Source organism: Crinia signifera, chromosome 7 (assembly GCF_055691185.1).
Source record: "Crinia signifera chromosome 7, ASM5569118v1, whole genome shotgun sequence".
In the NCBI taxonomy this organism is placed as follows: domain Eukaryota; kingdom Metazoa; phylum Chordata; class Amphibia; order Anura; family Myobatrachidae; genus Crinia; species Crinia signifera.
Genome location: NC_139223.1, coordinates 19,191,675 through 19,207,448, shown reverse-complemented (window position 1 = coordinate 19,207,448; position 15,774 = coordinate 19,191,675). Strand labels below are relative to the sequence as shown.

General features: G+C 52.6%; 2 protein-coding genes across 4 annotated transcripts; both read left to right on the top strand.

Moving 5' to 3' along the window:
* The first annotated feature begins 776 nt into the window (after nt 1-776).
* On the top strand, nt 777-10,535 carry RABEP2 (rabaptin, RAB GTPase binding effector protein 2). 2 transcript variants are annotated; one of them, XM_083152534.1, is made up of 6 exons: nt 777-955; nt 3,580-3,854; nt 4,217-4,333; nt 4,418-4,516; nt 8,781-8,912; nt 8,955-10,422. In XM_083152534.1, the coding sequence occupies exons 2-6, from the start codon at nt 3,597-3,599 to the stop codon at nt 9,069-9,071; spliced, it is 723 nt and encodes a 240-aa protein (XP_083008660.1). In that variant the 5' UTR covers nt 777-955; nt 3,580-3,596; the 3' UTR covers nt 9,072-10,422. The 2 variants fall into 2 exon arrangements, with proteins under 2 accessions (XP_083008660.1, XP_083008658.1); XM_083152532.1 differs by having other exon boundaries at nt 779-955; nt 10,287-10,535.
* Nucleotides 10,536-12,118: 1,583 nt separating this feature from the next.
* LOC146019895 (rab GTPase-binding effector protein 1-like) lies at nt 12,119-15,228 on the top strand. 2 transcript variants are annotated; one of them, XM_083152531.1, is made up of 5 exons: nt 12,119-12,483; nt 12,929-12,984; nt 13,640-13,738; nt 13,813-13,929; nt 14,188-15,228. In XM_083152531.1, the coding sequence occupies exons 1-5, from the start codon at nt 12,429-12,431 to the stop codon at nt 14,287-14,289; spliced, it is 429 nt and encodes a 142-aa protein (XP_083008657.1). In that variant the 5' UTR covers nt 12,119-12,428; the 3' UTR covers nt 14,290-15,228. The 2 variants fall into 2 exon arrangements, with proteins under 2 accessions (XP_083008657.1, XP_083008656.1); XM_083152530.1 differs by lacking the exon at nt 12,119-12,483 and having other exon boundaries at nt 12,539-12,984.
* The last annotated feature ends 546 nt before the right edge of the window (nt 15,229-15,774 follow it).

Sequence of the window (15,774 nt, the reverse complement as noted above, 5' to 3'; positions counted from 1 at the left end):
CCGCAGCTGCCCCACCGTCTCTGCTCCCTGCAATGGCGCTCCCGCTTTTGCTGGCAGAGTTGTATGAGCTGCAAGCACCATGGCATTCACAATGCCCTAGGCATTTACCTACTTTGCCTACACCTAGGACCAGCTCTGCCTGGTGAAACACAATGTCGGGTAGTGGGCCAGGGACATAGTGACACACATAATTTACCCTGCAATAACATTTTACCACATGACCCATCTGTAATTACCCGGGCACCAGGTTCCGTACAGTTGCCCTGATTCCCAGAGTGTCAGGAGGAATCCCGGAGCGGTGGCAAATGTGGGTAGTGTGGGAATCTTCAGGATTTGCCTATGCCCACATGGTGCATGCACCAGTCCAACATATGTCTGTTCATTGTAGGTGTCTAAGACTCAGGAAAGAGGAGGAGTAAGCATGGGTGTGTACCCCCACCCTTCTGGTACTCTTGATGGCAACTTCAACGGGTGCTAATAATAAGGGGTCTATCCGGAGTCCCAAAATACACCTGACCTTGACCTACTAAAGTACATGAAAGTCTGAAATAGTAAAACAAAACTTGAAATAAGTTCCACAGCATTTAAACATCGCTATAAATATATACTGAGCCTATAAGCATCCAACATCCATTTATATCTGCCTATAAGCCTTCATGGCGGAAAGACCATGGTAATAATAATAAATTACTTGGCGGAGATTGCCGAACGTGCCTCCGAGTTAGCTCAGCCAGCCGAGCGCGGCCGGAAAATCCCGAACATCGACATCAGACGGCGGAGACTGACCGAGCAGCCGAGGATTGGCGAACGTTGCCGGAGATTGCCGAGCGCAGACGGAAACGTGCCCCATGCGGATGCGGATTTGCTAAGTGAAAGTTGGATGTGAGGGAACCGGCGCAGAACCCAGAGGGCTGCCCGGTTATCTATCACCAGGGCTGGGACACGCTCAGCACAGGTCGGTCCTGCAGAGCCGCTTACTGCCTGCTGTGTGTTATTGTGTACACTGTGCAGTGTTACATTGTGTCATATGTTGTGTATTGTGTGTAACTGCGTGCCTGGCGGTATGTACTAGTCCTGGCGGTATGTACTATTGTACTAGTCCTGGCGGTATGTACTATTCCTGGCGGTATATACTAGTCCTGGCGGTATGTACTGTTGTACTAGTCCTGGCAGTATGTACTATTGTACTAGTCCTGGCGGTATATACTAGTCCTGGCGGTATGTACTGTTGTACTAGTCCTGGCGGTATGTACTGTTGTACTAGTCCTGGCGGTATGTACTGTTGTACTAGTCCTGGCGGTATATACTAGTCCTGGCGGTATATACTAGTCCTGGCTGTATGTACTGTTGTACTAGTCCTGGCAGTATGTACTAGTCCTGGCGGTATATACTAGTCCTGGCGGTATGTACTGTTGTACTAGTCCTGGCGGTATGTACTTTTGTACTAGTCCTGGCAGTATGTACTATTGTACTAGTCCTGGTGGTATACAGTTATTCTAGTCCTGGTGGCATGTACTACTACTATACCATATTATTATTACTAACAGTTTCTTATATAGCGCACACATATTCCGCAGCGCTGTACAAAGTATATTTGAACACTCACATCAGTCCCTGCTCCAGTGGAGCTTACAATCTATATTCCCTACCACATGTACACGCACACACAGACACAGGAACCTATGACCTCAGCGCTGTGAGGCAGTAATGTAACCATTACACCGTCCGTACTGCCCCATATATATAACACATGGTGGGCAATGTTCCCTCTAATTTTACGGGATGCGGTCATTTGGTCTACTGCATTATGGTCGACAGTCATTAGGTCGAATCCATTAGGTCGACATGCTAAAAGGTCGACATGACTCTAGGTCGACATGATTCTAGTTCGAAAGGTCATTAGTTCGACAGGTCATTAGTTCGACAAGGTCATTAGTTCGACATTGTCTATGTCGACATTCACAAGGTCGACATGGAGTTTTTCACTGTTTTTTGAGCCAACATGTGCCGACAGGCGGTATTTCATGCCCTACCATCCACTAGGGCGTGGTGGGAGAATAAAATAGTGTGCCGAGCGTAGCGAGGCACCGTGCCCGACGCATAGCGAGTGCAGCGAGCGATGCGAGGGGATGCAGTGCACTTTAAACTGTGTCCATGTCGACTGTGTTGACATTCAGGTAAAAAAACAGGGAAAAACCCCATGTCGACCTTGTGAATGTCGACTCAGACAATGTCGAACTAATGACCTTGTCGAACTAATGACCTGTCGAACTAATGACCTTTCGACCTAGAATCATGTCGACCTAGAGTCATGTCGACCTAATGGATTCGACCTAATGACTTTCTACCATAATGCAATAGACCAAATGATCCCAACCCAATTTTACGAGGGCTGTGTGCGGCCAAAGATTTTGGCTGTGCAACTTTGGAAGGAAATTTAATATTTTGTGCGTCACTTATATATAACTGGAAAATGATGTTCAGCATTTGTGTTAACTTTACTTCAAAATGATATTAACCATTTAAACATTCAAAACAGCACCCAGTAGTTAATGGGTGAAACACACAATAATTGAGTCCACAACAGCAAAAAGGGACCACTGCTGCTTTGTGCGCTCTGTTGTAATGTCTGTGCGCACGCTCGTCGAGTTGTGTGTGCGCGCACGTGCGCACAGCTTAGAGGGAACACTGATGGTGGGGATAGAGCCCATAACCTCAGTGCTGTGAGGCAGTAATGTAACCATTAAACCATCCGTACTGCCCGTATATATAACACATGGTGGGGATAGAACCCAGGACCTCAGCGCTGTGAGGCAGTAATGCTAACCATTACACCGTCCGTACTGCCCCGTATATATAACACATGGTGGGGATAGAACCCATGACCTCAGCGCTGTGAGGCAGTAATGTAACCATTACACCGTCCGTACTGCCCCGTATATATAACACATGGTGGGGATAGAACCCATGACCTCAGTGCTGTGAGGCAGTAATGTAACCATTACACCGTCCGTACTGCCCCGTATATATAACACATGGTGGGGATAGAGCCCATAACCTCAGTGCTGTGAGGCAGTAATGTAACCATTACACCATCCGTACTGCCCCGTATATATAACACATGGTGGGGATAGAACCCAGGACCTCAGCGCTGTGAGGCAGTAATGCTAACCATTACACCATCCGTGCTGCCCCGTACCGTACATGTGTGCTGCAGGTAGGTGGCGGCACAGTGCATGGTGGAGCCTCCAGTGTGGCTCACTCTTACTACGGAGTCTTGCGTGTACGTAACTGTACGATCCTACAGGTATTGTAGGCTGACTCCGTATGCAGGTAGCAGGATTCCTGATCCGTGACTCGTATTCCTGGTTATGTTGCCATTGGCCACAAGTGGGCCAGTGATATAGCACAGCTGTCTGTGAGCAATGACATATGCCATAACCAGAACATGTCGCGTTAATACCCAAATACCAGCAACGCAGCTTTATACTAATACTGTTTACACAGCTGTATAATGTCTCAGACCTAGGGTGGTAACGCTCGTGTGTATTCATTGTGTCATGTGTGTGTGTGCTGCAGGAGGAACTTGTGTCTTCATGTCTGGGTCAGATGATGGATGCGGCGGGCAGGACCTTCTCACTTCCTCTCCCGATTGCTCCTCCGATGACTCGGATATCCTGGTTGCGGCGGAGGCGTTCGCCAGGGGATATGATTCTGTCTCCATTTCTTCCTACCCCGGGGAGAGGCTGATTCAGGGGCAGGAAGACACAGCGTCCCTGGTATCTACGGCTACTCTGGTACCCGAGTGTATATACATCCCCCCGGCGGGGTACCAGCTGCTGTCTGAGCAAGAGGTAACGAGGGCAACGACCTCCCCTGCACATTTGATAATCATCATGTATGTTCTGAGTGTTCCTGTATTGTAGATTAGAAGTGAAAGTACTGACAGTAGCATAGCATAGGCCTGGGGCAATGCTGGGCAGGGCGGGTCAACAGGATTTACTGACAGTTTCCCAGCTAGTCTGTCACCTGCTTGTTTTCTTCTGAAGGTTACTCATGGAATTTGCCCACGTGGAACCCTGTCTGTTGTATACACTCAACGTTCCCAATCTCAAAGCTGGCTGCTTTGTAGTATTGTACCGGTTTGTTACGTGTGACACTGCGACTGGTGACTCTGTTACTTATATTATTATTTCTATCCCCGCCTGGTGCCCAGCTCGCCCAGCAAAAGGCTGCGCTGAAGAGCGCAAACGAACGGCTGGAAAAAGTGATGCAGGAGAAGGAGGCTCTGCAGGACGCTCTGCGGTGCAGCTCGGAGGATTGCGCTAACCAGGTGCGTCACGGTTCCGACACGAGCAGTACATATGTGTAAGGGAATCCCAGCACATACGTGATATTCCGTCTCTGTCTCGTGCAGGTCAAACAGCTGCTGGAGCAGATTAAGAGTTCGGAGGAGATTCTGCAGAGCCTGCAGGGAAGTCTGTCCGAGTCCCAGCAGAAGACGGCGCGGAAAATGGTGAGACGTGTCCTGTTGTAAGCGATATGCGTGACAACGACCAGTCAGTGATTTTTTTTTTCATGTTTGTCAGTCGGAGCCGGGTTTTCCACCCACCCGCGATGCCAGGATCTCCACCTAGGCCGTATTGAGCTCCGCCCTGTAGGCGTGTCTAGCAGACACACATCCCAGCATCCCCCCAGCAGTCCCATCGGGTTGGTTCCAGAAATCGCCATGGTTGCCACAAGGATTTCTCGGATCCTGTGTTAGTCAGTGGGAAGGCATACGGGGCCAGATGTATCAAGCTTCAAAAAGTGATAAAATGGAGAGCGATAAACAGCCAGCCAATCAGCTCCTACCTCTCATATCACAGGCCGGGTTTGAAAAATGTCAGACAGGAGCTGATTGGCTGGCTGTTTATTACTCTCCATTTTATCACTTTTTGAAGCTTGATACATCTGGCCCAAAAAGATTATATAAGATCCTATATACGGTGACATTATGATGAATACTAGCTTTTGTTTGGCAATTTTCATGCCTATTTTGACAAATTTACTTGGCACTGAAAGGGTTAAGACCAATATTAAAATTACTTTGTAACCTTTCTACTTGTGACTTCCCCCACTGTGACTGTAAAAGCCCATACACGCTGGGCGACTTTCACGTGTAAGCCGCTCAGTTTCTCATTTGAGCGGCTGTCAGCATGAAAGCCCCCCAGTGTGTACGGCCTGGCAATGAGCAGTGGTGCGCCGCAACATCGCCAAGAAAGCCGGTTATCTGCTGGTAATACCTGCAGATGAGCAGCTTTGTGGACGGCTTTGCATAGCGCTGCAAAGCCGTCCTCTTCCCGCTGACAGCGCCGGGCAGGGAGAAAGCCCTGTGTATGGACCTTAACATATTTAAAAATGACTTTGTAACCTATGTACTTGTAAGGGTTGATGTAAGATGAAATACATTGGCTAACATTGTTGCCTTTTAGTCACCGCTAATGTTACTTGTTCGCTCTATGTAACAATTTTTTGCCAGCTCTCTGTGCTCTCCCACAGGCTCCTCACGGCCTCTCTCTCTCTCTGTTTGTGTGTTCTGTGCTCTCCCACAGGCTCCTCACGGCCTCTCTCTCTCTCTCTGTTTGTATATTCTGTGCTCTCCCGCGGGTCCCCCACGGCCTCTCTCTCTGTTTGTATATTCTGTGCTCTCCCACAGGCTCCTCACGGCCTCTCTCTCTCTGTTTGTATATTCTGTGCTCTCCCACAGGCTCCTCACGGCCTCTCTCTCTCTCTGTTTGTATGTTCTGTGCTCTCCCACAGGCTCCTCACGGCCTCTCTCTCTGTTTGTGTATTCTGTGCTCTCCCACAGGCTCCTCACGGCCTCTCTCTCTCTGTTTGTATATTCTGTGCTCTCCCGCGGGTCCCCCACGGCCTCTCTCTCTGTTTGTATGTTCTGTGCTCTCCCACAGGCTCCTCACGGCCTCTCTCTCTCTCTGTTTGTATATTCTGTGCTCTCCCACAGGCTCCTCACGGCCTCTCTCTCTCTCTGTTTGTATGTTCTGTGCTCTCCCACAGGCTCCTCACGGCCTCTCTCTCTCTCTGTTTGTATATTCTGTGCTCTCCCACAGGCTCCTCACGGCCTCTCTCTCTCTCTGTTTGTATGTTCTGTGCTCTCCCACAGGCTCCTCACGGCCTCTCTCTCTCTGTTTGTATGTTCTGTGCTCTCCCACAGGCTCCTCACGGCCTCTCTCTCTCTCTGTTTGTATGTTCTGTGCTCTCCCACGGCTCCTCACGGCCTCTCTCTCTCTGTTTGTATGTTCTGTGCTCTCCCACAGGCTCCTCACGGCCTCTCTCTCTCTGTTTGTATGTTCTGTGCTCTCCCACAGGCTCCTCACGGCCTCTCTCTCTCTGTTTGTATGTTCTGTGCTCTCCCACAGGCTCCTCACGGCCTCTCTCTCTCTCTGTTTGTATGTTCTGTGCTCTCCCACAGGCTCCTCACGGCCTCTCTCTCTCTGTTTGTATGTTCTGTGCTCTCCCACAGGCTCCTCACGGCCTCTCTCTCTCTGTTTGTATATTCTGTGCTCTCCCACAGGCTCCTCACGGCCTCTCTCTCTCTGTTTGTATATTCTGTGCTCTCCCACAGGCTCCTCACGGCCTCTCTCTCTCTGTTTGTATATTCTGTGCTCTCCCACAGGCTCCTCACGGCCTCTCTCTCTCTGTTTGTATATTCTGTGCTCTCCCACAGGCTCCTCACGGCCTCTCTCTCTCTGTTTGTATATTCTGTGCTCTCCCACAGGCTCCTCACGGCCTCTCTCTCTCTGTTTGTATATTCTGTGCTCTCCCACAGGCTCCTCACGGCCTCTCTCTCTCTGTTTGTATATTCTGTGCTCTCCCACAGGCTCCTCGCGGCCTCTCTCTCTCTGTTTGTATATTCTGTGCTCTCCCACAGGCTCCTCGCGGCCTCTCTCTCTCTGTATATTCTGTGCTCTCCCACAGGCTCCTCACGGCCTCTCTCTCTCTGTTTGTATATTCTGTGCTCTCCCACAGGCTCCTCACGGCCTCTCTCTCTGTATGTTCTGTGCTCTCCCACAGGCTCCTCACGGCCTCTCTCTCTGTTTGTATGTTCTGTGCTCTCCCACAGGCTCCTCACGGCCTCTCTCTCTGTTTGTATGTTCTGTGCTCTCCCACAGGCTCCTCACGGCCTCTCTCTCTGTTTGTATGTTCTGTGCTCTCCCACAGGCTCCTCACGGCCTCTCTCTCTCTCTGTTTGTATATTCTGTGCTCTCCCGCGGGTCCCCCACGGCCTCTCTCTCTGTTTGTATATTCTGTGCTCTCCCACAGGCTCCTCACGGCCTCTCTCTCTCTCTGTTTGTATGTTCTGTGCTCTCCCACAGGCTCCTCACGGCCTCTCTCTCTCTCTGTTTGTATATTCTGTGCTCTCCCGCGGGTCCCCCACGGCCTCTCTCTCTGTTTGTATATTCTGTGCTCTCCCACAGGCTCCTCACGGCCTCTCTCTCTCTCTGTTTGTATGTTCTGTGCTCTCCCACAGGCTCCTCACGGCCTCTCTCTCTCTGTTTGTATGTTCTGTGCTCTCCCACAGGCTCCTCACGGCCTCTCTCTCTCTCTCTCTGTTTGTATGTTCTGTGCTCTCCCACAGGCTCCTCACGGCCTCTCTCTCTCTGTTTGTATGTTCTGTGCTCTCCCACAGGCTCCTCACGGCCTCTTTCTCTCTCTGTTTGTATGTTCTGTGCTCTCCCACAGGCTCCTCACGGCCTCTCTCTCTGTTTGTATGTTCTGTGCTCTCCCGCGGGTCCCCCACGGCCTCCCTCTCTGTTTGTATGTTCTGTGCTCTCCCGCGGGTCCCCCACGGCCTCCCTCTCTGTTTGTATGTTCTGTGCTCTCCCGCGGGTCCCTCACGGCCTCTCTCTCTGTTTGTATATTCTGTGCTCTCCCACAGGCTCCTCACGGCCTCTCTCTCTGTTTGTATATTCTGTGCTCTCCCACAGGCTCCTCACGGCCTCCCTCTCTGTTTGTATGTTCTGTGCTCTCCCGCCGGTCCCCCACGGCCTCCCTCTCTGTTTGTATGTTCTGTGCTCTCCCGCGGGCTCCTCACGGCCTCTCTCTCTGTTTGTATGTTCTGTGCTCTCCCGCGGGCTCCTCACGACCTCTCTCTGTTTGTATGTTCTGTGCTCTCCCGCGGGCTCCTCACGGCCTCCCTCTCTGTTTGTATGTTCTGTACACTCCCGCGGGTCCCCCACGGCCTCTCTCTCTGTTTGTATGTTCTGTGCTCTCCCGCGGGTCCCCCACGGCCTCTCTCTCTGTTTGTATGTTCTGTGCTCTCCCGCGGGTCCCCCACGGCCTCCCTCTCTGTTTGTATGTTCTGTGCTCTCCCGCGGGTCCCCCACGGCCTCCCTCTCTGTTTGTATGTTCTGTGCTCTCCCGCGGGTCCCCCACGGCCTCCCTCTCTGTTTGTATGTTCTGTGCTCTCCCGCGGGTCCCCCACGGCCTCTCTCTCTGTTTGTATGTTCTGTGCTCTCCCGCGGGTCCCCCACGGCCTCTCTCTCTGTTTGTATGTTCTGCGCTCTCCCGTGGGCTCCTCACGGCCTGTCTCTCTCCTTTTGTATGTTCTGTGCTCTCCCGCAGGCTCCTCATGGGTGTTCTCGTTCTCTCTCTCTCTCTCTTCGTTTGTATGTTCTGTGCTCTCCCACAGGCTCCTCACGGCCTCTCTCTCTCCTTTTGTATGTTCTGAGCTCTCCCGCGGGCTCCTCACGGCCTCTCTCTCTCCATTTCTCCCTCAGGCGGCTCTGACGGCCTCCTTTACCCGCATCTGTCAGGAGGTGAATTCTTTGAATGATGAGAATGAGAAGCTGAGATCCCTGAGCTCAGGGGTTGCTCTCGGGGAGCCACTCGTGCAGGTGTCATCTCAGCAGGTAACAGTGATATTCCCAGTGTGTTCCCTATCTCTCCACCAGAGGGCGGTGCAGCACAGTCAGGAGCGTCAGTGTATAGGATGTGTCACTGGTATCTGTCGTCTTCCCTATCTCTCCCCCAGAGGGCGGTGCAGCACAGTCAGGAGCGTCAGTGTGTAGGATGTGTCGCTGGTATCTGTGCCATGTGTTTCCTATCTCTACCCCAGAGGGCGGTGCAGCACTGTCAGGAGCGTCAGTGTGTAGGATGTGTCGCTGGTATCTGTCGTGTTCCCTATCTCTCCCCCAGAGGGCGGTGCAGCACAGTCAGGATCGTCAGTGTGTAGGATGTGTCGCTGGCATCTGTGTCATGTGTTCCCTATCTCTCCCCCAGAGGGCGGTGCAGCACAGTCAGGAGCGTCAGTGTGTAGGACGTGTCGCTGGTATCTGTGCGATGTGTTCCCTATCTCTCCCCCAGAGGGCGGTGCAGCACAGTCAGGAGCGTCAGTGTGTAGGATGTGTCGCTGGCATCTGTGTCATGTGTTCCCTATCTCTCCCCCAGAGGGCGGTGCAGCACAGTCAGGAGCGTCAGTGTGTAGGATGTGTCGCTGGCATCCGTGTCATGTGTTCCCTATCTCTCCCTCAGAGGGCGGTGCAGCACGGTCAGGAGCATCAGTGTGTAGGATGTGTCGCTGGCATCCGTGTCATGTGTTCCCTATCTCTCCCCAGAGGGCGGTGCAGCACGGTCAGGAGCGTCAGTGTGTAGGACGTGTCGCTGGCATCTGTGTCGTGTGTTCCCTATCTCTCCCCAGAGGGCGATGCAGCACGGTCAGGAGCGTCAGTGTGTAGGATGTGTCGCTGGTATCTGTTCCATGCGTTCCCTATCTCTCCCCCAGAGGGCGGTGCAGCACAGTCAGGAGCGCCAGTGTGTAGGATGTGCCGCTGGCATCTGTGTCGTGTTCCCTATCTCTCCCCCAGAGGGCGGTGCAGCACAGTCAGGAGCGTCAGTGTGTAGGATGTGTCGCTGGTATCTGTGTCATGTGTTCCCTATCTCTCCCCCAGAGGGCGGCGCAGCACGGTCAGGGGCGTCAGTGTGTAGGACGTGTCGCTGGTATCTGTGCCATGTGTTCCCTATCTCTCCCCCAGAGGGTGGTGCAGCACAGTCAGGAGCGTCAGTGTGTAGGATGTGCCGCTGGCATCTGTGTCATGTGTTCCCTATCTCTCCCCCAGAGGGCGGTGCAGCACAGTCAGGAGCGTCAGTGTGTAGGATGTGCCGCTGGCATCTGTGTCATGTGTTCCCTATCTCTCCCCCAGAGGGCGGTGCAGCACAGTCAGGAGCGTCAGTGTGTAGGATGTGTCGCTGGTATCTGTGTCATGTGTTCCCTATCTCTCCCCCAGAGGGCGGTGCAGCACAGCCAGGAGCGGCTGTGTATCGAAGTAGTCACCCTGCAGGAAGAGCTAAAGGCTGAGAAGGAGGCCAAAGCGGATGTGGAGGACCAGCTGAGGAGACAGATGGAAACGTACACTGAGGAGAGGGGTGAGAGGGCGATAGATGGGTGGTGAGAAGAGGGGCAAGAGGGTGATGCACGGATTGGAAGAAAAGGGGTGAGAGGGAGAGAGGACAGATGGGAGGAGAGAGGTGAGAGTGATGCATGGATGGGAGGAGAGGGGTCAGAGTGATGCACGAATGGGAGGAGAGGGGTGAGAGGGTGATGCACGAATGGGAGGAGAGGGGTGAGAGGGTGATGCACGAATGGGAGGATAGGGGTGAGAGGGTGATACATGGATGGGAGGAGAGGGTGATATGTGGATGGGAGGAGAGGGGTGAGAGGCTGGTGTACGGATGGAGAGGAGATGGACGAGAGGCTGGTGTATGGATTGGGAGGAGTGGGGTGAGAGGCTGGTGTATGGATGGGAGGAGAGGGGTAAGAGGCTGGTGGATGGGAGGAGAGGGGTGAGAGGCTGGTGGATGGGAGGAGAGGGGTGAGAGGCTGGTGTATGGATGGGAGGAGAGGATGAGAGGCTGGTGTATGGATGGGGTGAGGCTGATACATGGATGGGGTGAGAGGCTGGTGTACGGATGGTGAGGAGAGGGGTGAGAGGCTGGTGTACGGATGGTGAGGAGAGGGGTGAGAGGCTGGTGTATGGATGGTGAGGGTGATGCACGGATGGCAAGGAGATGGGCGAGAGGCTGGTGAATGGATGGGAGGAGAGGGGTGAGGGTGATACACGGATGGGAGGAGAGGGGTGAGAGGCTGGTGTACGGATGGTGAGGAGATGGACGAGAGGCTGGTGTATGGATGGTGAGGCGATGGACGAGAGGCTGGTGTATGGATGGTGAGGAGAGGGGTGAGAGGCTGGTGTATGGATGGGAGAAGACGGGTGAGAGGCTGGTGTACGGATGGTGAGGAGAGGGGTGAGAGGGTGATGTACGGATGGTGAGGATAGGGGTGAGAGGCTGGTGTACGGATGGTGAGGAGATGGGTGAGAGGGTGATGTATGGATGGTGAGGAGAGGGGTGAGAGGCTGGTGTACGGATGGTGAGGAGAGGGGTGAGAGGCTGGTGTACGGATGGTGAGGAGAGGGGTGAGAGGCTGGTGTACGGATGGTGAGGAGAGGGGTGAGAGGGTGATGTACGGATGGCGAGGAGATGGGTGAGAGGCTGGTGTACGGATGGTGAGGAGATGGACGAGAGGCTGGTGTATGGATGGTGAGGCGATGGACGAGAGGCTGGTGTATGGATGGTGAGGAGAGGGGTGAGAGGCTGGTGTACAGATGGGAGGAGAGGGGTGAGAGGCTGGTGTATGGATGGGAGGAGAGGGGTGAGAGGCTGGTGTACGGATGGGAGGAGAGGGGTGAGAGGCTGGTGTACGGATGGGAGGAGAGGGGTTAGAGGCTGGTGTACGGATGGTGAGGAGATGGGTGAGAGGCTGGTGTATGGATGGTGAGGAGAGGGGTGAGAGGCTGGTGTACGGATAGCGAGGAGAGGGGTGAGAGGCTGGTGTGCGGATGGCGAGGAGATGGACGAGAGGCTGGTGTATGGATGGCGAGGAGATGGACGAGAGGCTGGTGTACGGATGGGAGGAGAGGGGTGAGAGGCTGGTGTACGGATGGTGAGGAGAGGGGTGAGAGGCTGGTGTTTGGATGGGAGGAGAGGGGTGAGAGGCTGGTGTACAGATGGTGAGGAGTGGGGTGAGAGGCTGGTGTACGGATGGTGAGGAGAGGGGTGAGAGGCTGGTGAGGAGATGGACGAGAGGCTGGTGTACGGATGGTGAGGAGAGGGGTGAGAGGCTGGTGAGGAGATGGACGAGAGGCTGGTGTACGGATGGTGAGGAGATGGACGAGAGGCTGGTGTACAGATGGTGAGGAGTGGGGTGAGAGGCTGGTGTATGGATGGTGAGAAGATGGACGAGAGGCTGGTGTATGGATGGGGAGAAGACGGGTTAGATATGGACAGAGACCTCCTACCTTCTGCACCAGCGACGAGTGGAAGTATTTCTGTAATGGCTGCCGATAATACAGTACTTCCATCATGTGCTAATGTTTCCTCTCTCTCCCCCGTCTCCCCGTGGCCGGATTACAGAGATTATGGAAGGTAAGTGAGTGACAATATCTGGCCAGCACCTGCTACATGACAGATATCACGTATTTACCCAAGCCAACACTTTGCTAAAATAAATGGGTAACTGTGCAAACATCTGCAGTCCGTAAGGTGTTTCCTTTCATCCTCTGCACTGCAATAAAGTAAGCTGAGTGGGATCTGATTTGTCTACTGCCTCTTTATTACACCACTATGGTGCCAAATACGCCGGAGTCCCTCTGATGGTCATTATTCTTGTTTCAGACGTGCCTCACATATCTGTGCACTGGGGAACCTGATACATGACCCCCGTGTTCACACTTCTCCTTAATTATGGGGCACGGGGCAGAAAATGAGTTCTGTTCTTTAATATGGGAGACTGGCCCTGCCACCATATGCATAGTGATAACTAAGCTACACTCTATGTTGGGTATCACTGATTGTATCTTACCTTCTCTAGCGACACTTTCCAGTATGACCACTGAGATGGACAGGATCCAGCAGGACCGGAAGCAGGTCATCATTTTTTTTTTTTTAGTAATCTCTTCCACATCTGTCACCCCTCCGGAGAAGGTGGATCCTCCGGTCCCTTTCCTCTGCCTCCTTCGGCTCCTATTCTGCCTTTTTCGGGCCCTCTCCCCCTCTTCTGCCTTTTTCGGGCCCTCTCCCGCTCTTCTACCTTTTTCGGGCCCTCTCCCGCTCTTCTACCTTTTTCGGGCCCTCTCCCGCTCTTCTACCTTTTTCGGGCCCTCTCCTCCTCTTCTGCCTTTTTTCGGGTTACTCTGCTCCACCTCAGCCTTTTTTGGGCCCTCTGCTCCACCTCAGCCTTTTTCGGGCCCTCTCCTCCTCTTCTGCCTTTTTTCGGGTTACTCTGCTCCACCTCAGCCTTTTTTGGGCCCTCTGCTCCACCTCAGCCTTTTTCGGGCCCTCTGCTCCAACTCAGCCTTTTTCGGGCCTTCTGCTCCAACTCAGCCTTTTTCGGGCCCTCTGCTCCACCTCGGCCTTCTTCGTGCCCTCTGCTCCACCTTCTTCAGTCAATAGATATTTGGTTTGTCGGCTCTATACATGACTTATTTAGCGTGGTCACACAACGATCTCTGACATGCTTATGCAGGTCCTCCTGTATCCTCCAACCAATTATAAGCTGTGCTCTGCTTCTCTCTTTCCTCAGGCAGAGCTGCAGCTACAGGAATCTGAGAGCCAGGTCCAGAAGGTCTGGGAGTCCCTTGGTGAGCAGGAGAAGCTCCTGCAGAAGGAGAGAGAGGAGAAGGTACGGCACAGCCAGGGCTTCCTAACCTCCAGTCTTCCTTTTCATGGTCACATTAACTCCCCCATTGTCTTCAGGCTTCTCTAGAACTTGCACTAAACGAGGAGAAGAACAAGGCCACCAGGTTACAGTCTGAACTGAAAACCAGTGAGGAGGTGCAAAGGGACTTTGTCCGGCTGTCACAGACCCTGCAGGTACCCGTCTTCGGTTGTCTTGTTGTGTTGGGCATGGCTGATTTAGGGCTAAAAGTCCCCGGGGTATGGAAGGAGGAGGGAGGGAGAAGAAAGGGCATGGACACCCAATGATCAGCTAGTAATGGAATCTTCGAGAGGCCTGCTCAGTTGCTTGGTCTAGGGTGGAATATTGAGGGACCTACTGTAAACTGTGAGTTAATCAGGGGTAGATGTGAGACAAGTAAACCTAAAATATTGCTCAATGTGTCCACACGACAGGTCAGCTTGGAGAAGATCCGACAAGCCACGTCTCTGACGGACGTCCAGGACATTGTAGAAGGGATTCGGCTCACAGAAATTACCCAACTACGTGACGCCTGACCATTGACTTTACGACTAAAACACTGCTGATATAAGATGCGATCTGTATACTGTGTATATACCTCTATAAGTATGCAACACTAACTCATAGTGATTAATCTTCTCATTAGGTGCTAGCGATGTCTATTCCAGTGCACTATCCACAGGCTCTTTATATGGCTATATAAATGGCCTAGTCTACTGGCAGCCCCTGATATATACATGAGGCCTTCCATATTTGCCGCGCCTCCGGCGAGGTGATTGGCCGGCAGACTGGGAACGCATAGGAGAAATGTCTCCCCCCCCCCCCGTAGCTAGGAAAGTGGCAAGACTACTAAATAACCCTAAAGAGATTCCTACTCTCTTGCAAACACTGACTCAATGGGGGGTGTTCAATCACCCGCAGCCATCTCCTGAAGGGGGCGATGGCTGCGGGGCCCTATTCAATGCTGTCTTCCCTGACAGTATTGAACAGGGGATCTCGGCAGAACGAGCCTGACTTCACAAGCAGTCGGGCTCGTTCTGCCGGGAAGTGACGAGCTCGCGGCCGCAGCTCGACTATTCGCTGCCGCAGCTCTCGGCCACGCCCCCTTCTCGTCCCGCTTTTTCTCAGTCGAGCAGAAGGAGAACGGGACAGGGTCATGCTTTCGGGACAGCTCGACAGCCGTGACCCAAGATTGAATACCCCCCAATCTCGGCAAAAAATTAATAAAAATGTACTGACGAACCCTTGGCGATAAGCTGACAATCTATAAAGCCTGACACGTTTGTGTGATTCTGGCGTCCTGATGGGATTCTTAACCTTGTGGTCTCACGCTTTGTTTTGCAGTGATTCTGTACTTTAAGGGGTTAACTGTTACATCAGGTAAAAGCCTGATCCTTGGTTGTCATTTAAGCACAATACATATATTACTAATGATGACTAACAACTGCGTTTTATTAAATTATATTTTATATTAATTGGGGCCTCCTTATTGGTTTGTGGACATTCTAATAACCAACTGGGTTTTCGGGGTGACAGGTTGACGCCTGTGCTAGGGATCAGACAGAGCAAGTCCGGAGCTGAATTTGGCCGGACTCCAATGACAATCAGACCAATCACATTACAGTTTATGGGAAGTACCAATAGCAACACGACAGCCTTTATTCCTGGAATCATTATATACTGTACTATAAGATCATCTTATTGCTGCTGAGAGGCCAAAAAAGGTCTAGTGACGCAAAGTTTCCCAAACTCCGACATTACTTACCAAGTTTAGGGAAACTGTTCTGGTGTATTGGTCATATCAGAAATCCATTTGGTTCTAATCACGCAAATTCTAGCCGGAGGAGAATCAGAAGGTTTCAGGGTGGTAGAATAAAGGTCCAAAAACACTGGGTGACCATGCCCGGCGTGTATGGACAGCGATGATGTGTGGGGAAAGCCGCTCAGTGCATACACACTGAGCGGCTTTCCCCCTGCCTGGCGCCGATGGAGGGGGGGGGGGGGCGGCATAGCACAGTGCT

Excerpts from the sequence above, each read along its gene's own strand:
- RABEP2 (XM_083152532.1), top strand. The coding sequence starts at position 3,597 with ATGTCTGGGTCAGATGATGGATGCGGCGGGCAGGACCTTCTCACTTCC. Across the intron at positions 3,855-4,216 it reads AGCTGCTGTCTGAGCAAGAG|CTCGCCCAGCAAAAGGCTGC; the intron begins GTAACGAGGGCA and ends CCTGGTGCCCAG. Across the intron at positions 4,334-4,417 it reads CGGAGGATTGCGCTAACCAG|GTCAAACAGCTGCTGGAGCA; the intron begins GTGCGTCACGGT and ends TGTCTCGTGCAG.
- LOC146019895 (XM_083152530.1), top strand. The coding sequence starts at position 12,802 with ATGGGGCACGGGGCAGAAAATGAGTTCTGTTCTTTAATATGGGAGACT. Across the intron at positions 12,985-13,639 it reads TCCAGCAGGACCGGAAGCAG|GCAGAGCTGCAGCTACAGGA; the intron begins GTCATCATTTTT and ends CTCTTTCCTCAG. Across the intron at positions 13,930-14,187 it reads GGCTGTCACAGACCCTGCAG|GTCAGCTTGGAGAAGATCCG; the intron begins GTACCCGTCTTC and ends TCCACACGACAG.